General features: G+C 44.7%; 1 protein-coding gene across 1 annotated transcript in view; it reads right to left on the reverse strand.

Annotated features, from left to right (window-relative positions):
* Positions 1–960: 960 nt before the first annotated feature.
* Positions 961–23062, reverse strand: part of LOC120036165 (POU domain, class 2, transcription factor 2-like) — a 22582-nt gene continuing 480 nt past the window's right edge. Inside the window, exons 2-15 of the mRNA XM_038982639.1 lie at positions 12681–12746; positions 12361–12395; positions 10903–10959; positions 10440–10559; positions 7966–8065; positions 7600–7688; positions 7276–7419; positions 7035–7176; positions 4261–4409; positions 3032–3229; positions 2533–2741; positions 2264–2332; positions 1722–1804; positions 961–1289 (exon numbers count right to left, since the gene is read on the reverse strand). Coding sequence (XP_038838567.1) covers positions 961–1289; positions 1722–1804; positions 2264–2332; positions 2533–2741; positions 3032–3229; positions 4261–4409; positions 7035–7176; positions 7276–7419; positions 7600–7688; positions 7966–8065; positions 10440–10559; positions 10903–10959; positions 12361–12395; positions 12681–12746 — 1790 coding nt within the window. The remainder of the gene's footprint in view (positions 1290–1721; positions 1805–2263; positions 2333–2532; positions 2742–3031; positions 3230–4260; positions 4410–7034; positions 7177–7275; positions 7420–7599; positions 7689–7965; positions 8066–10439; positions 10560–10902; positions 10960–12360; positions 12396–12680; positions 12747–23062) is intronic.

Genomic DNA, 23062 nt, shown 5'->3' on the forward strand with positions numbered 1-23062 from the left:
TTATTATTATCTCTGACAACATGAAGTAAATGGCACAAGAGGATGATGACAGACTCCAACGCTATCAGTAAACTATTGGAGATCAAGGGGGAAATAGGATACCCAAAGAAGCAGAGGTAGGAAAACAGAGACACACCTGTAAGCTTGGCTCGTTCAGTATCAACCATTTACAACAATCTAAAATATCCCACAGAAACAACATCATTGCTGTGAAAGTGAGTGACAGACTATGATAGACATGATGGGTGGATGACTGATTGGATGGATGGATGAATGTGATCGCTGTGGATATCGTGTGTGTGTGTGTGTGTGTAGCAGAGTGCTGGTCCTGGATAGGATCAGTATGTACAAGTTTGGATAAAGCTTTTCCTTCCGTATTTTTGGTTTCTGGGATTTTGGTATGGTTGTTGTTTTTTGTCATCGTGTGTTCCTCTTCTCCTCCTCAGGTACATTTTTGGTTTAAAATCCTCCTCCCATCTCCTCCTCTTTCAGACCTGCAGCTTTTCAAAGAAAATCATCCACTTCTTTTTTCTGTCCTTGCCACCATTCCCTAAAAACATACAGTAATGTTTATTTTTGTCATTTTTGGTTCACACGATTCGACACACATCTCTACTCCTGTTTGTCATTGGTTTATTTTCCCGGGAAAGAAAGAGAGACAGAAAGGAGAGGTGCGATATCGCTCAGTATTGACTAAACAGTCCCACGATGCCTCCTCCATCACTTTGGATAGATAAAGATTTTTGGTTTCAATCTTCCACTTTCCCCCCTTCTCCCCCTTTTCACTTCTGACTCTCCCCCTCTCCTCTCTTTCATTCTGTGTATTTTTGGCATCGAAAGACGGGGGGGGAGAGAGAGAGTGTAGGGCGAGAGTGAGAAAAGAGATAGCTTTGGTTGAAAGGCGAGGTTGTCGTTTCCTCCTTTCTCCTCCTCCTCCTCTCTGATTGGCGCTTGGCTGTGTCACTCAATCTTAGCCCCTCCCAACGAGGATGGGCTGTGTGCCAATTCATTGAAGTCGCAGGAAGAGGCGGGGCTGGAGCAAGGGGAGGGGGAGCAGGGGGTGGGGCTTATGCTACTGGTGAAGGGGAAAGGGGAGGGCTGGGATGCTTTGGCTACGGCAGCGCTGACCAATCCAGCACCAGGATTCTGGCCCATGTGGAGGAAAGCGGGGTGGTTGAGGAAGAAGGAGGACTGGAGACCCCCTCCCTGCCCCTCTGCACCACCCAGCAACACCTTACTGCCCCCCTCAAGACTGGAAAGGGGCAGCTGGCCACCACTGGCTGCTAGGGCTGAGAAGAGAGGGAGAGAGATGAGAGTTAACGTCAATATACCTACTGTGAAATAACTACATTTACTATAGACTTTACTATAGAGATTAAATGAAGAAGTGGATGAATGAGAGAAAAAGAATGAAAGACAGACTAAAGACACACACACACACACACACACACACACACAGAGATGGGGATGAACATGTTGGAGTGATGGGACATCCCTGTCATAGCCCTGCTCACCAGTTCTCCAGTTTCTTCCATCAGATGATCTATCATTCATCTCATCAGCTCTAACTGTCCCTCTCACCATCTCTGTCATTCTTTCTGTCTAGCATTCATTATCATTTCTTACCTTTATTATCACTTTGTACCTCAAATTACTCTCCCTCCCTCTCCCGCTTTCTCTCTCTCCCTCCTTCCCTACACCTCTCTCTCCCTCTAACACACCTTGTATAGTAGCCAGCGGGTTGTTGCTGAGGAGAGCTTGGTTCAGAGCCTGGTTCCCTGTGTTTACTCCCATCACAGTGTTCCTGTGTTACATACACACACACATACACACACACACACAGGAGGAAATCCATTTACATACAGAGGAGAAACTGAGAGAGAGAAGCAGGTTTAGCAGCAGAACAGACAGAGGACAGACTCAGGGACCTGAACACAGACACACTGCAGGAGAAACCCACAGGTCAGATACACACACACACACACCATCTTGATTCATATCTTGTTTTTATGAGCTACAAATCCAAATGCTTGCTTGTGAACCTTGTGTTGGTGTGCGGACGATCATATTCCTGTAAGAGAGAGAGAGTGTGTGTGTGTGTGTGTGTGTGTGTGTGTGTGTGTGTGTGTGTGTGTGTGTGTGTGTGTGTGTGTGTGTGTGTGTGTGTGTGTGTGTGTGTGTGTGTGTGTGTGTGTGTGTGTGTGTGTGTGTGTGTGTGTGTGTGGGTGTACAGTATAGGTATGTGTGTCTCTGTTGTCTTCACCTCAAGTTTGCAGCAAAATCGGTGATGTAGTTAGACACGTCACCATTCTTTTTACCCAAACGCCATAAGCTGTGGACACAAAACACACAGTCACACACACAGGTTAGAAAGTACTGCTGCACAGAAGTAGCAGTGTCGCGGATCAGTGTGTGTCAATCATGTGTGGGTGTGATAAACATTTGCTGCAAACTGCAGGTGAACCGAATACTGAACCAATGGTGAAGCACAGTTTCCAAAAGTGTACACTTTGTATGCAGGTGCATACTCACCCTGTGTTGAGACTCAGTGTGCTGTGGCTGGGAGGGGCTGGGCTGGCTGTACTGCAAGGAGGAGGAGGAGTCACTGGAGAGGAGGCGGAGCTGAGAGATGAGTGGGTGGGACCACTGGGGGTCAGAGGGGAGAACGATGACATGGTGGTCAATGTGGTACTGAGGCTGGTCACTGCCTGGGACAGCTGACTGGACAGCTGACTGGACATCTGATAGAGAGACGGGCGAGAAAGACAAAGAGAAAAAGAGGGGGAGAGTGTATATTTAAAAGAGTATCTATACTTAGCTGTATCCAATAGAAAAAGGATAAATGGGATAGGATTATTAATGTGTAATAGCAAAGCACTAAAGCAATGCAGGTTGGGTAGTACCATCTGCACACTGGAACAGGGGGTGCAGAAGAACATCCACTATGACATGCGGGACACACCATTCATATAGGGGGGAGAATTGTGATGGCTAAGGTTGGGAGAGGGGGATCATGCGGGTCAGGCCATACCATGTGTGGGCTGTAGCAGGGGGGTTTGTGTGTCGGTGGGGCTTGGGGGAGCTGGCTGGGCAAGGGAGGGGTGGCACTGTTGGGGTTGATACGCTTCTCTTTCTGGCGGCGGTTGCAGAACCACACGCGGATCACCTCCTTCTCCATGCTGAGCTGGTCCGCGATACACAGGATCTCCTCTGAGGTAGGCTTCTGGTTCTGCTGACACACGGGAAAGACAGAGATGGACACATTAGTACTAATAGATACTTATCACCTCACTGATATCACGGTGTTATAGTGTTCTTCTGAGGGCAGAAACTACAAAACAAGCCGTGTAGATGTTATGTCAGCTTAAGATTTATGTCTCCTGTATGACACTGTTATGAAGGCCTTATGTCAGTGATATTGTGATAGACATTTTTATGTTTGTGCTTTTCTAATAACCAATTTCTGTGTTCATGCAAGTGACTGAACAAATCAGTCACACAACTTTCAAATCCACATTCACTTAGTACTATTCCCAAACACACTCAGTAATCTCCCTTATTACTCCCTTGTTACTCAGGTGCTTCTACACCTGCATTGCTTGCTGTTTGGGGTTTTAGGCTGGGTTTCTGTACAGCACTTTGAGATATCAGCTGATGTAAGAAGGGCTATATAAATACATTTGATTTGATTAAATTTGATTTGACTCCATGTGCATCTTCAACGATTCTCTTGTTGTTACTACCTATGCACCATATGTATCTTTCTATACATATAGAATAGCCTCATTTTCGGAAATAATACTCTCTTCTTTCATATCAACGATTCTTCTGTCGTTACTACCTATGCTACTACCACATTCACTTAGAACTATTCCCAAACACACACAGTAATCACCCTTATTACTCCATGTGCATCAGTATCTGCAATTTGGCAGTATGCCCCAGAACCTTGTTTTGAGAAAGGGATATCTGAGTTTCAAGGTCTCAGCTTAGAGAGAAGAAGCCTCGTGAGGTATTGGTCCGTCACATGCATGAACCAGTATTGGTCGGTCACATGAAGGAAGCAAACGTTAATTATGAATGATGAATAAGCTAAAATATGCAAATATAATTTGTTTGTATATAAGAGAACTAACAGGGCTGCCCTGGGTGGAGCTCCTGATTGACATGTGTACTTGGTGCATTGAGTTGGTTGGAACCTCTCCAATGCGCTGATTGTCCATGTGTAGAATTTCCACAACAATTTGTCATGTCTCTCACCGTGATGAAGGCTCTCTCCAGGGCCACGCGGACGTTAGTCTCGATGCTGGTTCTTTTCTTCCTGCGTCGGCCCGGCAGGCCCTCGAAGCCCATCGAGGAAGAGGACAGAGAGCTGGGGCTGGGCATAGTACTGTCTGTGGACATGGTCTCTGTCAAACAGAGAGATTGATTAGTGGGATGATTTAAAATCACACAAACTGGTATCCTCATTCTACAGATATAACTTCATTAACTCAAGGTTACATTCATTCAGATCCAACCCACATGTAACGAGAGTGTTCAGAGGCAACATCAAACAAAGGGTTTCACTTTATGCTGATGACTTGCTTCTCTATATCTCAAACCCCGATGTATCCTTACCCATTGTGCTATCTGTTCTTAATGCATTTGGCCTAGTCTCTGGTTACAAGTTAAATCTGAATAAGAGCAAGCTTTTCCATTTAAATGCGGCAGCTAGCAAATACCAATTACACACATTTTCATTCAGAGTAGTTCTCAACAAATGTACATACTTGGGGGTACATGTCATGGACAAATTTGACAACCTTTTTAAGGCTAATTTTACTCCTCCTTACTCTGGTGGAGAAACATTTTCAACGATGGCCACTACTCCCCCTATCATTAGCTGGTCTAATTAATTAGGTTAAAATTAATACCCTTCCTAAATTCTCCTACCTCTTTCAATGTATACCTATTTTTATTTCCAAATATTTTTCCGCAAACTACATGGGATTATCTCCCACTTCATCTGGAAGTCTGGAACTTCTGTGTAATTCAGTACTGGATCCTTGCAGATACCCCACATATCATTCCAGCATGGTTGAAGATAGAATCTTCCTCATGTATGCCATCCTCACTGGCTGCTTTGCCACATTCACCTATTCATTCTGCTACATCAAGTTATACCTAAAACATTTTTAGTAAAAACCAGTCTCAAGATCTGGAACCAGTTTAGAAGTCACTTTGGTTTGCAAGGGCCCCTCTACTCAGAAATAACGTTATTGACGGCACGTTTGCATCGTACCAACAACTCTCAGCTAAATTCCACCTTCCGAATAGTCATTTCTTTAGATATCTACAAGTGCGCAGCTTTGTCCATGACATGACCTCTCAATTCCCCAGTCTTCCTGTGACCCTCCCCCTGATGCATTTAACCCACCATCCCCAACAGTAAAAGGTATTATTTCTTATAGCTATGATCAAATTTCCTCTCTTCACAATCCTTCATTCGCAGCTATTAAAACTTTATGGGAACAGGATCTAGGTGATGAGTTTACTGATGAATCTGGAGGCGAAAGAAACGCACACCTGTTTAGGCGAGGTGCTGGCTAGAGGAGTAGAACACCTGTTTAGGCGAGGTGCTGGCTAGAGGAGTAGAACACCTGTTTAGGAGAGGTGCTGGCTAGAGGAGTAGAACACCTGTTTAGGTGAGGTGCTGGTTAGAGGAGTAGAACACCTGTTTAGGTGAGGTGCTGGTTAGAGGAGTAGAACACCTGTTTAGGCGAGGTGCTGGCTAGAGGAGTAGAACACCTGTTTAGGTGAGGTGCTGGCTAGAGGAGTAGAACACCTGTTTAGGCGAGGTGCTGGCTAGAGGAGTAGAACACCTGTTTAGGCGAGGTGCTGGCTAGAGGAGTAGAACACCAGAAAAAGAAAAGGTGAGCCGCACACTCTAGAAGCTCAGATGCAATAATGTAATAACCTAATAACCAACGTGTCCACAGACAAGCTGTCTTCATCACGGTATACAGAGTTGACTGATGACACATGGGAAGGTATTCTGCACCATGTCCACTCCTCTTCTATTTGTGCCAAACATGGTTTGATCCAATGCAAAATCCTCCACCACACTCACTGGACTAAACTCAGGCTCTCTAACATCTATCCTGATGTCCACCCTGTTTGCGACAGGTGTCGGCAAGCTCCTGCTTCATTAATACGTATGTTTTGGTCCTGCTCTTCCCTACATAACTACTGGTCTGCCATCTTTGATACCATATCTAAAGTATTACAGGTCCCTTTTGCTCCTACTGCCATGACATCATTATTTGGGGTAATACCTGATACTATAACACTACCAAAACACACATCTGACTTCAGAGCCTTTGTTGGCAAGAAGGTTGATTTGACTTCTGTGGAAGTCGCCCTCTCCTCCGTCTCATTTTGTGTGGATTAAAGATCTCTTACACTTTAGTAAATTGGAGAAGATAAAATATACCCTTCTTCTGACAAATTCTACAGAATGTGGCAACCTTTCTTTACCTATGTAGAGACACTAGCTTTGTATTTAATTGATCTACCTTTGTGAGTGTTTAATATTAGCCTTATTAGTCTTATTATTAGTCTTATTATTATAATTGTTCTATTCGTTTTGAAGACGAGCCATGTTTGTTGTTTCTAATGTTTTGTTATGAATGTCTTACTTAAGTCTTTTATATTTTTGTATGGGCATATACATTCCTACCTCATTCAAAAAGCATGTTTCCATGGTATATTAAATGTATAAAACCACGTGCAATGTACTGTATTTCAACCATTGTTTTACTATAACTGTGAAAGGAAATACCAATAAAAAAGAGTTGAAGATTAATGCAACTTGGGGATTGGTTAATTAATCAACTGATTTATTGATTGATTCAAAGTGTCATACACCTTTCTCCTTCACCAATTCCTTCACCTCCTCTCTCCTCCTCTCCCATCCTCCCTCTCCTTTCTCCTGGCCCCTCCCTTCTCCCACCCTCCCGTCCTCTCCCTCATTCCCCACCCTCCCCTCTCACCTGCATCATTGAGCCACTTCTCCAGTAGTGGTTTGAGTTTGCACATGTTCTTAAAGCTCAGGTTGAGGGCCTCGAAGCGAGAGATGGTGGTCTGGCTGAAATCATTCCCATATAGCTTCCCCATGGCCATTCCCACGTCACCCTGAGAGAGCAAGGGAGGAGGAAAATACAGAGTTAGCACACACACACACACACACACACACACACACACACACACACACACACACACAGAAAGGCGTACCTGTGTAAAGCCCAGTTTGATGCGTCTCTGTTTGAAGGTGCGGGCGAACACCTCCAGTTCCTCAAGGTCACTGGGCTCCTCGGGGTGAGAGGTCACAGAGGACACAGAGGTCATGACCCCACTGCTCTCCATAGCCTTGTCTCTCTACAGGGGGAGAGGGGGAGGAGGAGGAAAAAGAGAGTGGGAGAGCGAGAGAGAGCGAGAATTATATAGCAGAAGAGAGGCGTTTACTGGATATGACAGAATGATGAGAAGAGATGTTTGTTGGAAAGAGCCGGGCCTGTAGCCTCTTTCAAAGCCTGGGTGTTTCCTCAGTGGGCCTACCTGTGCTTGGAGCCCCAGCCTGGGAGCGGACAGGAGGCTCCCTTGGTTTTGCTGAGGTAGCTGAATCAGATTTGGTGTTGATAGCAGTCCTGAGGAGTGAAGAAGTGCGGGAATCAGTAGGCCTATGATCAGTTATGTGAACAAACAACATATGTAATATTCCACAAAGCTCCATGGTCGATCAGAGAATCCAATGCTAGGCATTCTAGTATTAGACATTTGAAGAACCTGTTAATGGTTGTCAACAGTTGGCACTTATAAATACATGAAATCTGTTTGTTGATAGTTGGAACATGTACAGCCCATCTTCAGGGCACTGTCCCAATAGAATAGAACCAGTGGTGGTGGCTAGTGCGAGGAGCCCACCTTGCTGCCCTTGGTGCTGTTGGAGGAGGAACTGAGGAGACTGCAGGTGGTGTCCTGGCACCAGAACCAACTGCTGCAGCTGCAACAACTGCTGGATGTCCTGCAGGGAGACAGGAGGACAGAACAGAGATCAGAGATGGAGAGAACAGAGGGGTCAGAGATGGAGAGAACAGAGATCAGAGATGGAGTGAACAGAGGGGTCAGATATGGAGAGAACAGAGGGGTCAGATATGGAGAGAACAGAGGGGTCAGAGATGGAGAGAACAGAGGGGTCAGAGATGGAGAGAACAGAGATCAGAGATGGAGAGAACAGAGGGGTCAGAGATGGAGAGAACAGAGGGGTCAGAGATGGAGAGAACAGAGATCAGAGATGGAGAGAACAGAGGGGTCAGAGATGGAGTGAACAGAGGGGTCAGAGATGGAGTGAACAGAGGGGTCAGATATGGAGAGAACAGAGGGGTCAGAGATGGAGAGAACAGAGGGGTCAGAGATGGAGAGAACAGAGGGGTCAGAGATGGAGAGAACAGAGGGGTCAGAGATGGAGAGAACAGAGATCAGAGATGGAGTGAACAGAGGGGTCAGATATGGAGAGAACAGAGGGGTCAGAGATGGAGAGAACAGAGGGGTCAGAGATGGAGAGAACAGAGGGGTCAGAGATGGAGAGAACAGAGATCAGAGATGGAGTGAACAGAGGGGTCAGAGATGGAGTGAACAGAGGGGTCAGATATGGAGAGAACAGAGGGGTCAGATATGGAGAGAACAGAGATCAGAGATGGAGAGAACAGAGGGGTCAGAGATGGAGAGAACAGAGATCAGAGATGGAGAGAACAGAGGGGTCAGAGATGGAGAGAACAGAGATCAGAGATGGAGTGAACAGAGGGGTCAGATATGGAGAGAACAGAGGGGTCAGATATGGAGAGAACAGAGGGGTCAGAGATGGAGTGAACAGAGGGGTCAGATATGGAGAGAACAGAGGGGTCAGATATGGAGAGAACAGAGGGGTCAGAGATGGAGAGAACAGAGGGGTCAGAGATGGAGAGAACAGAGGGGTCAGAGATGGAGAGAACAGAGGGGTCAGAGATGGAGAGAACAGAGATCAGAGATGGAGTGAACAGAGGGGTCAGATATGGAGAGAACAGAGGGGTCAGAGATGGAGAGAACAGAGGGGTCAGAGATGGAGTGAACAGAGGGGTCAGATATGGAGAGAACAGAGGGGTCAGAGATGGAGTGAACAGAGGGGTCAGATATGGAGAGAACAGAGGGGTCAGATATGGAGAGAACAGAGGGGTCAGAGATGGAGTGAACAGAGGGGTCAGATATGGAGAGAACAGAGGGGTCAGAGATGGAGAGAACAGAGGGGTCAGAGATGGAGAGAACAGAGGGGTCAGAGATGGAGAGAACAGAGGGGTCAGAGATGGAGAGAACAGAGGGGTCAGAGATGGAGAGAACAGAGGGGTCAGATATGGAGAGAACAGAGGGGTCAGATATGGAGAGAACAGAGGGGTCAGAGATGGAGAGAACAGAGGGATCAGAGATGGAGAGAACAGAGGGGTCAGATATGGAGAGAACAGAGGGGTCAGAGATGGAGAGAACAGAGGGATCAGAGATGGAGAGAACAGAGGGGTCAGAGATGGAGAGAACAGAGGGGTCAGATATGGAGAGAACAGAGGGATCAGATATGGAGAGAACACAAATGTACAGAGAACAAATGAAAACATCCCCTTCATATAGAGGCCAAGAGAAAAGACTGAAAGAACAGCAGAGCAACACAAGCGATTAAAAAAAAGATCAATAAAAACGGAGGATCCCAGACTGTCTCCTGAATCAAGACCCTTCCACACCTCTTCCCAGCCAGGATGTGCCTTGTGATTGGTTGTCAGTACCTGGGTGGTGAGCTGAATTGGCTGAGAGAGAGTGAGCTGGGGATGAGTGGGCGGGACAGGGACAGGTTGACCTGTCTGTTCCTGTGTGCTCTGTCCCTGTCCCTGGGGCTGTGATTGGCCCTGCTGCCCTGTCTGTCCCGCCTGCTGCTGCTGGGCATGTTGATTGGCTGCTGCGGCTGCCTGAGCTTGCTGATTGGCTTGGGCGGCTGCGTGGGCTGCGTGGGCTGCGTGGGCTGCGTGAGCTGCATTGGACTGCTGAACAGACTGCTGCACAGCTGCAGCTAGAAGCTGAGCCTGAGCCTGCTGCAGTAACAACTGCTGCTGCGCTGGCAAGAGAGCTGTCAACTGACAAAGAGACACCGAGCGAGAGAGAGACACAGAGAAAGAGAGCAAGAGAGGGATAGAGAAAGAAAGAATGGGAGGGAGGGAGGGAGGGAGGGAGGGAGGGAGGGAGGGAGGGTATGTGAAAGAGCAGAGAAAAAGAAGAAGGAAAAAGCAGTGAACTCAAGCCAGACCATAAGCATGTGTCTGTGTTTTTGTGAGTGTGCATCAATGTGTTTTGTTTGTTAAGCCTCTTCCTCCTTGTCTTACCCCTGCCAGTTGGGAGCCGGTCAGCATGAGCTGTGTGTGTGGGAGGGGCGTCTGTGAGGGGGCGTGGCTGTGGTGGGGAGGAGGGCCCGGGGACATCTCACCACACTCTTCCATCTTATTCTGAGAGGAGGAGAGAGAACGAGGGATACAGTTAAACGAAGCTGACTGTTCTGCTCTGTCTGCTGTGGTAACCTGCATGCCAAACAGGAAGGTGCCTTTCTTTTCTTTAGAAACGAGGGACAGTCATCCCTTCTTCCTGGAATGGGCATGTCCAAACTGGCTAGTCTGACTGTTTTGCATACCTGTCAATCTGTATGCAAATGTGGCAAAATACTCTATAGTGTGGCCACACAAAACACACATGTGCACGCACACACGCACACACGCACACACACACACACACACACACACACACACACACACACACACACACACACACACACACACACACACACACACACACCTTGTTGCTGCTGAGGGTTGGAGAAAGGTGAAAGGGACTGATTTTCATCTGCTGAAGCTGTTAAAAGGACAAAAACCATCAGTACAGATGAACATAAATGATCATAAAAAAAGAATACACGACTGCAGTGTTTCCCAATCCTGTCCTGGGGACCCCAACACACAACATTCCACTCAGTAACTCATCATCCAGCCTTTGACAAGTGGAATCAGGTGTATTTTGGGTAAAAACAGAAATGTGCATCCCTTGGTGTCTCCAGGACCAGATGTGGGAAACACACTGCTGTATTGATGCTTGTGGCTTGGTATTAGGCTACTTGTCATCTTTACTTGTCAGACCTACTCTGTGTGTTACTCAGATCATGATTGTCACCATTGAAAATGACTAACTAATTATTATGTTTCCTAGAGGTACAGTGCATTCGGAAAGTATTCAGACCCCTTGACCTTTTCCACATTACAGCCTTATTTTAAAATCTATCAAATGTACTTTTTTCCTCATCAATCTACACAATCTGACAGAGCTCCAGAGTTCCTCTGTGGAGATGGGAGAACCTTCCAGAAGGACAACCATCTCTGCAGCACTCCACCAATCAGCCACTCCTCAGTAAAAGGCACATGACAGCCCCCTTGGAGTTTGCCAAAACCTATAGACTCTGAAAAGACACCTAAAGACTCTCAGACCATGAGAAACATGAATGCCAAGCGTCACGTCTGGAGGAAACCTGGCACCATCTCTATGGTGAAGCATGGTGGTGGCAGCAGCATCATGCTGTGGGGATGTTTTTCGGTGGGAGGGACTGGGAGACTAGTCCGGATCGGGGGGAAAGATGAACGGAGCAAAGTACAGAGAGATCCTTGATGAAAACCTGCTCCAGAGCGCTCAGGACCTCAGACTGGAGCGAAGGTTCACCTTCCAACAGGACAACGACCCTAAGCACCCAGCCAAGACAACGCAGGAGTGGCTTCGGGACAAGCCTCTGAATGTCCTTGAGTGGCCCAGCCAGAGCCCGGACTTGAACCCGATCAAACATCTCTGGAGAGACCTGAAAATAGCTGTGCAGCGATGTTCCCCATCCAACCTGACAGAGCTTGAGAGGATCTGCAGAGAAGAATGGGAGAAACTCCCCAAATACAGGTGTGCCAAACTTGGAGCGTCATACTCAAGAAGACTTGAGGCTGTAATCGCTGCCAAAGGTGCTTCAACAAAGTACTGAGTAAAGGGTCTGATATTTCACTAATGTATTTTTAATACATTTGCAATCATTTCTAAAAAACAGTTTTTGCTTTGTCATTATGGGGTATTGTGTGTAGATTGATGAGGGGGAAAAAAACGAATTTTAGCAATTTTAGAATAAGGCTGTAACATAACAAAATGTGGAAAAAGTCAAGGGGTGCACAGTATATTACCAGTGATATCAGTACTGAAATGAAAGTGAAGCACCAAACGGACACAAACCTGATGATTTGAGTCAGGACCATTCCGCTCTGAATCTGTGTGGGGGGGACAGGAAACAATTATAAATTAATCACTCACACACACACGCGTGCATGCACAAACGCAGACACACATGCACACACACGAACACATGCAGGTATGTACACACACGCTAACACGCACTAACCCTAACACACACGCACACATGTATACACACACACACACACACACACACACACACACACACACACACACACACACACACACACACACACACACACACACACACACACACACACACACACACACACACACACACACACACAGAGAGAGAAAAATACCTGTGCTCTCCATTGGAGAGTCAGCCCCTGTGTTCTCAACCTCTACTGGCTTTGACATCCTGATTTCTATGAGAACGAGAGAGAGACAGAGAGAGAGAGACATAGAGAGAGAGAGAGAGAGAGAGAGAGAGAGAGAGAGAGAGAGAGAGAGAGAGAGAGAGAGAGAGAGAGAGAGAGCAAGAGAGCAAGAGAGAGACAGAGAAATACAGAGGGAGAGAACCGAGAGAGAGAGAGAGAGAGAGACATAGAGAGAGAGAGAGCGAGAGACAGAGCAAGAGAGAGACAGAGAAATACAGAGGGTGAGAACCAAGAGAGAGAGAGAGAGAGAGAGAGAGCAAGAGAGAGACAGAGAAATACAGAGGGAGAGAACCGAGAGAGAGAGAGAGAGAGAGAGAGAGAGACATAGAGAGAGAGAGAGTGAGAGAGAGAGAGAGCAAGAGAGAGACAGAGAGAGAGAGAGAGAGAGACAGAGCAATACAGAGGGAGAGAACGAGAGAGAGAGAGAGACAGAAAGAGAGAGGGAGGGAGAGACAGAGACAAAGAGAGAGAGACAGAGAGAGAGACAGAGACAGAGACAGAGACACAGACAAAGAGAGAGAGAGACAGAAAGAGAGAGGGAGAGAGAGAGAGAGAGAGAGAGAGAGAGAGAGAGAGAGAGAGAGAGAGAGAAAGAGAGTCAGAGGGGGGAGAAAGGAGAGAGACGGCGAGAGCAGATGATTAGGTTGAATGACTAATGACATGGGAGTCAGCATGTTCAGGTTCAGCTGAAGCATTATACAGATAATCACATAGCAATAGAAAAAATAGAAAGTGCAAATGCTTTTGGTTGATGCTACGGGCGTTGAAATATGAGGTCACACCGCATTATTGGCTTTTGTATATGCGGTGATATGTTTTGCTGTGCAGCCTCCGTTCATTCTTTCCTATATGTACAGAGATGTTTGTTTGGTCTAACAATAGGCCCTACAGAGGTTTGAGTGGGAACAGAACCCTACTAGACACCTCTATACTGATGTTACTCACTGTAGTGTCATCATTACACCACACCCCGCTATACTACACCACAACACTTCCTCCTTCCTCTCCTCTCCTCTCTACTGTACAGACAGTCAGGGCTGGGACTGTCCCCATAGACAGAGTGTGGAGGGGTGTGAGGGTGAGAGGGAGGGAAAGAGAGAGGAGGAACAGGGGGTGGAATGGGAGAGTGGGTTGGGGCTGGTAGAAAGATTTAAAGAGATAGAGAGCGACAGAGGGGCGGTGAGGGGTACACAATTCACTGTAAATAAAATAAAAAGTGAATTATGTTATGTTAATTATTTTAAAGAAAGTTACAGTAACAGATGTTTCATTTGGCAGTTACTGTATTAACTACCGCTTATTTTGTGAGAAGCCACAATATCTACACAGACACTGGTCTTTGCTGACACACTCCCTCCCTCACACCAACTTCCCTTTTATGAAAACATGCAAATCCACCCAACGAACAACTAATTATATCTGCCACCTGCATTATTAAAAACATTCCTCTCTCTCGCTCTCTCCCTTCCTCCCAGTTCTCTCTATCACTTCTCCCCCCCTCTCTTTCTCTCTCTCGGTTCCAGTATAAAGGATGAGTGCTCAGAGTAACACAAATGCTTGTTTTTTTATTCTCAAAGATGACAAAATCCAGTTTCACTTTTTGAAGTCATAACAAAACTAAACTGTGAAACGACAACACAAATTAAGAAATACAACCAACAGACTAAGTAAGCTACTATGTCCGTAACAGGTTACAGTACCAGTCAAAAGTTTGATGTCTTCACTATTATTCTACAATGTAGAAAATAGTAAAAATAAAGAAAAACCCTTGAATGAGTAGGTGTCCAAACTTTTGACTGGTACTGTTTATGAGTGATGGCATAGCACTACAAAGACTTCCCTTGTATTGGCCTCTGGGCTATGGAGCAGGACCAGGGTATGTGAGTGGAGGGGAGCTGAGCGTGCCCAATTTAACTGGAGCCTGGAGCGAGATTCCCAAAGGCTGGAGTGTTGGCCTTCTAGCCCGCTCCAATTTAGCTTCAACAGTGCTCCAGTAGCGCTCACTTCAGGAGCTCAGGGCCTGTCCGGCCCGGCATGCATTTGTCTGCTGCTATAGTCCCTTGCTCTAGCTACTGTCATGGAGTTTGCTAAATATTTTCATAAAGAAACTGATCAAACAAACAGGTGCAAAATCAAGGTGACAAAGATGAGGACCAAAAGCAAGAGAGGGAGTGTGGTGATGTAATGTCCACAACAAAGACGAGAGGGAGTGTGGTGATGTAATGTCCACAACAAAGACGAGAGGGAGTGTGGTGATGTAATGTCCACAACAAAGAAGAGAGGGAGTGTGGTGATGTAATGTCCACAACAAAGAAGAGAGGGAGTGTGGTGATGTAATGTCCACAACAAAGACGAGAGGGAGTGTGGTGATGTAATGTCCACAACAAAGAAGAGAGGGAGTGTGGTGATGTAATGTCCACAACAAAGACGAGAGGGAGTGTGGTGATGTAATGTCCACAACAAAGACGAGAGGGAGTGTGGTGATGTAATGTCCACAACAAAGACGAGAGGGAGTGTGGTGATGTAATGTCCACAACAAAGACGAGAGGGAGTGTGGTGATGTAATGTCCACAACAAAGACGAGAGGGAGTGTGGTGATGTAATGTCCACAACAAAGACGAGAGGGAGTGTGGTGATGTAATGTCCACAACAAAGATGAGAGGGAGTGTGGTGATGTAATGTCCACAACAAAGAAGAGGGAGTGTGGTGATGTAATGTCCACAACAAAGAAGAGGGAGTGTGGTGATGTAATGTCCACAACAAAGACGAGAGGGAGTGTGGTGATGTAATGTCCACAACAAAGACGAGAGGGAGTGTGGTGATGTAATGTCCACAACAAAGAAGAGAGGGAGTGTGGTGATGTAATGTCCACAAAAAAGACGAGAGGAGTGTGGTGATGTAATGTCCACAACAAAGACGAGAGGGAGTGTGGTGATGTAATGTCCACAACAAAGACGAGAGGGAGTGTGGTGATGTAATGTCCACAACAAAGACGAGAGGGAGTGTGGTGATGTAATGTCCACAACAAAGACGAGAGGGAGTGTGGTGATGTAATGTCCACAACAAAGACGAGAGGGAGTGTGGTGATGTAATGTCCACAACAAAGACGAGAGGGAGTGTGGTGATGTAATGTCCACAACAAAGAAGAGGGAGTGTGGTGATGTAATGTCCACAACAAAGACGAGAGGGAGTGTGGTGATGTAATGTCCACAACAAAGAAGAGGGAGTGTGGAGATGTAATGTCCACAACAAAGAAGAGAGGGAGTGTGATGATGTAATGTCCACAACAAAGAAGAGAGGGAGTGTGGTGATGTAATGTCCACAACAAAGACGAGAGGGAGTGTGGTGATGTAATGTCCACAACAAAGACGAGAGGGAGTGTGGTGATGTAATGTCCACAACAAAGAAGAGAGGGAGTGTGGTGATGTAATGTCCACAACAAAGAAGAGAGGGAGTGTGGTGATGTAATGTCCACAACAAAGACGAGAGGGAGTGTGGTGATGTAATGTCCACAACAAAGAAGAGAGGGAGTGTGGTGATGTAATGTCCACAACAAAGACGAGAGGGAGTGTGGTGATGTAATGTCCACAACAAAGACGAGAGGGAGTGTGGTGATGTAATGTCCACAACAAAGACGAGAGGGAGTGTGGTGATGTAATGTCCACAACAAAGACGAGAGGGAGTGTGGTGATGTAATGTCCACAACAAAGACGAGAGGGAGTGTGGTGATGTAATGTCCACAACAAAGACGAGAGGGAGTGTGGTGATGTAATGTCCACAACAAAGATGAGAGGGAGTGTGGTGATGTAATGTCCACAACAAAGAAGAGGGAGTGTGGTGATGTAATGTCCACAACAAAGAAGAGGGAGTGTGGTGATGTAATGTCCACAACAAAGACGAGAGGGAGTGTGGTGATGTAATGTCCACAACAAAGACGAGAGGGAGTGTGGTGATGTAATGTCCACAACAAAGAAGAGAGGGAGTGTGGTGATGTAATGTCCACAACAAAGACGAGAGGGAGTGTGGTGATGTAATGTCCACAACAAAGAAGAGAGGGAGTGTGGTGATGTAATGTCCACAAAAAAGACGAGAGGAGTGTGGTGATGTAATGTCCACAACAAAGACGAGAGGGAGTGTGGTGATGTAATGTCCACAACAAAGACGAGAGGGAGTGTGGTGATGTAATGTCCACAACAAAGACGAGAGGGAGTGTGGTGATGTAATGTCCACAACAAAGACGAGAGGGAGTGTGGTGATGTAATGTCCACAACTAAAGAATCATTGTGGAATCTGAAAAGACACATATCCTGAAAGCATGATGGTGTACTTACTACGTGCGCATGCTAAAAGAAAGGTGGGTACATTACTAAGTGTGCCATTGTAGCAAAGTCATTTTTTTTAAAGTTTCCATAATTTTTGTTCTACTATCTATACAATCGTCCATAATTGATTTTGGCCCAATGGGCCCAGCATATTACAACTTTTAAGGAGCTTTCTGTTTTGATTGGGTTATTTTGCCTAAAAGCCTGTTGGATTACCTATAGAAAAAAAACCTCTGCATCTCTGCCCAGCCTGGGGCGGCCAACAGGGTGTTTAGCATCCCCAGTGGCTCTGCTTCACAAGCATTTCGCTACACTCGCAATAACATCTGCTAACCATGTGTATGTGACCAATAACATTTGATTTGATTTAATAAGACATTTTTTGTTTAATTTGTAAGTTAGTCACAGCCTATATGCTCAATTTATAGACTATAATGATTTAATACAATGAAATGTTGTTTAAATGTTGAGCACTTAATAATGTCACTCACTCCCTACCAGCCTAGTGTGTCGCGCTCGCAAATGCTTCACAATGTATTTCTTTGTAGGCTATAGCCTTGAAATAATTAAATAATATAGCCTCAATAATGAATTTCCGTTCCTTCTTAGGTTCCCTGTCTGGCTCCTGACCTATCTAGAGTGTTTATATGCTGTTTAATATGACATGTAGCCTATTTAAAAATATGAGCGCTCCTCACATTCACCTTTTCATGTTTATTAAAATACTTTTCATTCAAATCATTTGGTTTGGTTGGTCCAAGTAGTCACCGCTCCAACAGCTATGAGCAGAATTTCCGACCGCTCCGCTCACATACTCTGAGCAGGACCACTTACCAACCAATAGGGGGTAGTAGTGAGACACTGAACACATTTACCAACAATTACTATGGATTTTTAAATGTTATTTATTTTATTTAACTAGGCAAGTCAGTTAAGAACAAATTGTTATTTACAATGACGCCCTACCCCGGCCAAACCCTAACAACGCTGGACCAATTGTGCACCTTCCTATGGGACTCCCAATCATGGCCGGTTGTAATACAGCCTGGAATCGCACCAGGGTCGGTAGTAATGCCTCTAGCACTGAGATGCAGTGCCTTAAGACTAGGGCACTATTAGTGATATGTAGTGTATTGAATAGCAACAGGGTTATTCAATACCAGGCCTCAATGTCTGTAGAGCTGCTGGGTTTCCTTTCTCCCCAGTAGTTCAATGATTGATTCATGTTGTTGATTGGCCAGAGAGTCCACTTGCCTGGAGACCCAGGTCTGAATCAGTTAAACCAAACCAACGAAAACCAATAGTGGTGAGGCCATCGAGGCCCAGATGTCTGAACAAGCTATATCCAGGCTGGATAACACAGAACAGAGGAAGGCAGGGGCAGTACATTACTTGTGACAGTCAGGAGTTTTTTTTCTACAAACACAGGGTCTGCTAGGGGAAGCAGTGGTCAGACAGAAAAGCCCATTGGCTGTTCCTCACCAATGACATGCACTTCAGATCTAACCACAGGAAGGATCCCTCTAAAATAGACGGATTTTCTCAATATCTTAATTTAATCCAAACAACTCAGATATGAGGAAGCAATTCAATGTTAGTGGTATGTAGTGAGGGTAGTAGTGTATATACAGTGTTAGTGGTATGTAGTGAGGGTAGTAGTGTATATACAGTGTTAGTGGTATGTAGTGAGGGTAGTAGTGTATATACAGTGTTAGTGGTATGTAGTGAGGGTAGTAGTGTATATACAGTGTTAGTGGTATGTAGTGAGGGTAGTAGTGTATATACAGTGTTAGTGGTATGTAGTGAGGGTAGTAGTGTATATACAGTATGTAGTGAGGGTAGTAGTGTATATACAGTGTTAGTGGTATGTAGTGAGGGTAGTAGTGTATATACAGTGTTAGTGGTATGTAGTGAGGGTAGTAGTGTATATACAGTGTTAGTGGTATGTAGTGAGGGTAGTAGTGTATATACAGTGTTATTGGTATGTAGTGAGGGTAGTAGTGTATATACAGTGTTATTGGTATGTAGTGAGGGTAGTAGTGTATATACAGTGTTAGTGGTATGTAGTGAGGGTAGTAGTGTATATACAGTGTTAGTGGTATGTAGTGAGGGTAGTAGTGTATATACAGTGTTAGTGGTATGTAGTGAGGGTAGTAGTGTATATACAGTGTTAGTGGTATGTAGTGTATATACAGTGTTAGTGGTATGTAGTGAGGGTAGTAGTGTATATACAGTGTTAGTGGTATGTAGTGAGGGTAGTAGTGTATATACAGTGTTAGTGGTATGTAGTGAGGGTAGTAGTGTATATACAGTGTTATTGGTATGTAGTGAGGGTAGTAGTGTATATACAGTGTTAGTGGTATGTAGTGAGGGTAGTAGTGTATATACAGTCTTATTGGTATGTAGTGAGGGTAGTAGTGTATATACAGTGTTAGTGGTATGTAGTGAGGGTAGTAGTGTATATACAGTCTTATTGGTATGTAGTGAGGGTAGTAGTGTATATACAGTGTTAGTGGTATGTAGTGAGGGTAGTAGTGTATATACAGTGTTAGTGGTATGTAGTGAGGGTAGTAGTGTATATACAGTGTCAGTGGTATGTAGTGAGGGTAGTAGTGTATATACAGTGTTAGTGGTATGTAGTGAGGGTAGTAGTGTATATACAGTGTTAGTGGTATGTAGTGAGGGTAGTAGTGTATATACAGTGTTAGTGGTATGTAGTGAGGGTAGTAGTGTATATACAGTGTTAGTGGTATGTAGTGAGGGTAGTAGTGTATATACAGTGTCAGTGGTATGTAGTGAGGGTAGTAGTGTATATACAGTGTTAGTGGTATGCAGTGAGGGTAGTAGTTTATATACAGTGTTAGTGGTATGTAGTGAGGGTAGTAGTGTATATACAGTGTTAGTGGTATGTAGTGAGGGTAGTAGTGTATATACAGTCTTATTGGTATGTAGTGAGGGTAGTAGTGTATATACAGTGTTAGTGGTATGTAGTGAGGGTAGTAGTGTATATACAGTGTTAGTGGTATGTAGTGAGGGTAGTAGTGTATATACAGTGTTAGTGGTATGTAGTGAGGGTAGTAGTGTATATACAGTGTCAGTGGTATGTAGTGAGGGTAGTAGTGTATATACAGTGTTAGTGGTATGCAGTGAGGGTAGTAGTTTATATACAGTGTTAGTGGTATGTAGTGAGGGTAGTAGTGTATATACAGTGTTAGTGGTATGTAGTGAGGGTAGTAGTGTATATACAGTGTTAGTGGTATGTAGTGAGGGTAGTAGTGTATATACAGTGTTAGTGGTATGTAGTGAGGGTAGTAGTGTATATACAGTGTTAGTGGTATGTAGTGAGGGTAGTAGTTAATATACAGTGTTAGTGGTATGTAGTGAGAGTAGTAGTGTATATACAGTGTTAGTGGTATGTAGTGAGGGTAGTAGTGTATATACAGTGTTAGTGGTATGTAGTGAGGGTAGTAGTGTATATACAGTGTTATTGGTATGTAGTGAGGGTAGTAGTGTACATACAGTGTTATTGGTATGTAGTGAGGGTAGTAGTGTATATACAGTGTTAGTGGTATGTAGTGAGGGTAGTAGTGTATATACAGTGTTAGTGGTATGTAGTGAGGGTAGTAGTGTATATACAGTGTTAGTGGTATGTAGTGAGGGTAGTAGTGTATATACAGTGTTAGTGGTATGTAGTGAGGGTAGTAGTGTATATACAGTGTTAGTGGTATGTAGTGAGGGTAGTAGTGTATATACAGTGTTAGTGGTATGTAGTGAGGGTAGTAGTGTATATACAGTGTTAGTGGTATGTAGTGAGGGTAGTAGTGTATATACAGTGGCATTGGTATGTAGTGAGGGTAGTAGTGTATATACAGTGTCAGTGGTATGTAGTGAGGGTAGTAGTGTATATACAGTGTTAGTGGTATGTAGTGAGGGTAGTAGTGTATATACTGTGTTAGTGGTATGTAGTGAGGGTAGTAGTGTATATACAGTGTTAGTGGTATGTAGTGAGGGTAGTCGTGTATATACAGTGTTAGTGGTATGTAGTGAGGGTAGTCGTGTATATACAGTGTTAGTGGTATGTAGTGAGGGTAGTAGTTAATATACAGTAGCCTGGTGTAATGCTAGTGTATCATGGTGTGTTGTATGTCTCTCTCACTTCCCCCTTCTACTTCCCCTAGCTCACACCATCTTGAACACAGACTGCTAAACCCAACACTTACTGTCAGTGAGACTATTAATATTACTCTGATGCATTGTCAATGTCGCACAACACACAGAATGACATTTTAGTCATTTAGCAGACGCTCTTTTCTAGAGCAATTTAGAGGAGAAATTCGGGTTAAGTGCCTTGCTCAAGGGCACATTTTTCACCTAGTCGACTCACGGATTTGAACCAGCGACCTTTGGGTTACTGGCCCAACGCTCTTAACTGCTAGGCTACCTGCCGCCCTACTTTCACGCACACACACACACACACACACACACACACACACACACACACACACACACACACACACACACACACACACACACACACACACACACACACACACACACACACACACACACACACACACACACACACACACACACACACACACACACACACACACAGAGAGAAATACTGTCAGTCAACAGGTGCTGTAATAATACTAACATGGGCACCTGTCACGTGACAGTGACAGAACTGCAGTAGCTGAAGTTTTGTGGTGGTGGTTTAGATACATGGTATCTTTACTCTGATACATAAGGAACGGCTCAGTAGGCCCATAATATTGTACTATCGCAGCACTGGCAACATTCTCTGTGATTACATCAAACCGCTATTTTAACTGCCCCACTGTAAGACACATACCTACTGATACATGTCAGCCTTTATAGTCTCTCCTCTTGCTGCCGTTGGAACAAGACAAGCTATTCTCAGAAGCCTTACCACTACCTAACGAATAGGTGTATGTATGTGCCATAGAAATGGATGTCTAGATAGGACAGTCTCACAAACTGTACTGTAAACTGCTGTATACAGTTGCATAGTGCACAGCATGATATGCCTTTTCATTACATGTTCTATGCATTCTGTTTCTATGGTGTGCTCTCCCAGGGGTATTTTGGGTGAAACTGACCTCAAATGAACCTTCACTTCCTGCTTAAGGAGATCACTCTGGCGCCAAGGGGGGTCTGGGAAATTAAGTCTACTGATGAAACTTTTAAACTTTCCATTCATATTTCACTATTGCTGTGAAATCATTCAATGAAAAAAACTGTAGAGTCATTGGACTACAACTGTCAGTGAATCTCTGACAGGTCAGTAGTGTTGTGTGATAATCCTGTCAGTGAATCTCTGGCAGGTCAGTAGTGTTGTGTGATAATCCTGTCAGTTAACAAACTGCACACTGAAACCCTAACATTATGACTGGTGTATTCACAATGAATACTGACAATCAACTGTGTTGTCTGTGTGCAATTCAAAGCATAGATGAGACACTGTAGTTCACCCCTCAAGTCAACTATTCACCTGAGTAACCTCATGCTCTATCCAGCGGTGATATTGTACTACATGGACACCATAATATGATGTGTCATCCCGTCACCATGGTCTGGTCACAGGAATGCACAGGGGGGTTGATTTTAAAAAGCCCTATTCATCACCGTCCACGTCGATGTGAGAAGTGACAAGGTGCTTCATCGCATGAATCATTCCCATCAAATGAATATGCACGCACATACCGTAAATGGTTCTCTGTGATGTTATCTATACCTGATTATTCATGACATTCAGTAATACTATTGACGTTTGTTGATAGGTTTTTCTGTTATTGATGAATCATTTCCTGTGAATGTATTTTTGAGAAACTATTTCTCTATCATCTCTTAATTTGAAATTAAAACGTGACAATCTATATGTAGGCTAAATACTACTTCTAACGCTGTCATGTAGGACACATAACTAAAGTGTACCTTTAGGTTCTCTGTTTAAACAGT

This window comes from Salvelinus namaycush, unplaced genomic scaffold (genome assembly GCF_016432855.1).
Source record: "Salvelinus namaycush isolate Seneca unplaced genomic scaffold, SaNama_1.0 Scaffold1225, whole genome shotgun sequence".
Lineage (NCBI taxonomy): Eukaryota > Metazoa > Chordata > Actinopteri > Salmoniformes > Salmonidae > Salvelinus > Salvelinus namaycush.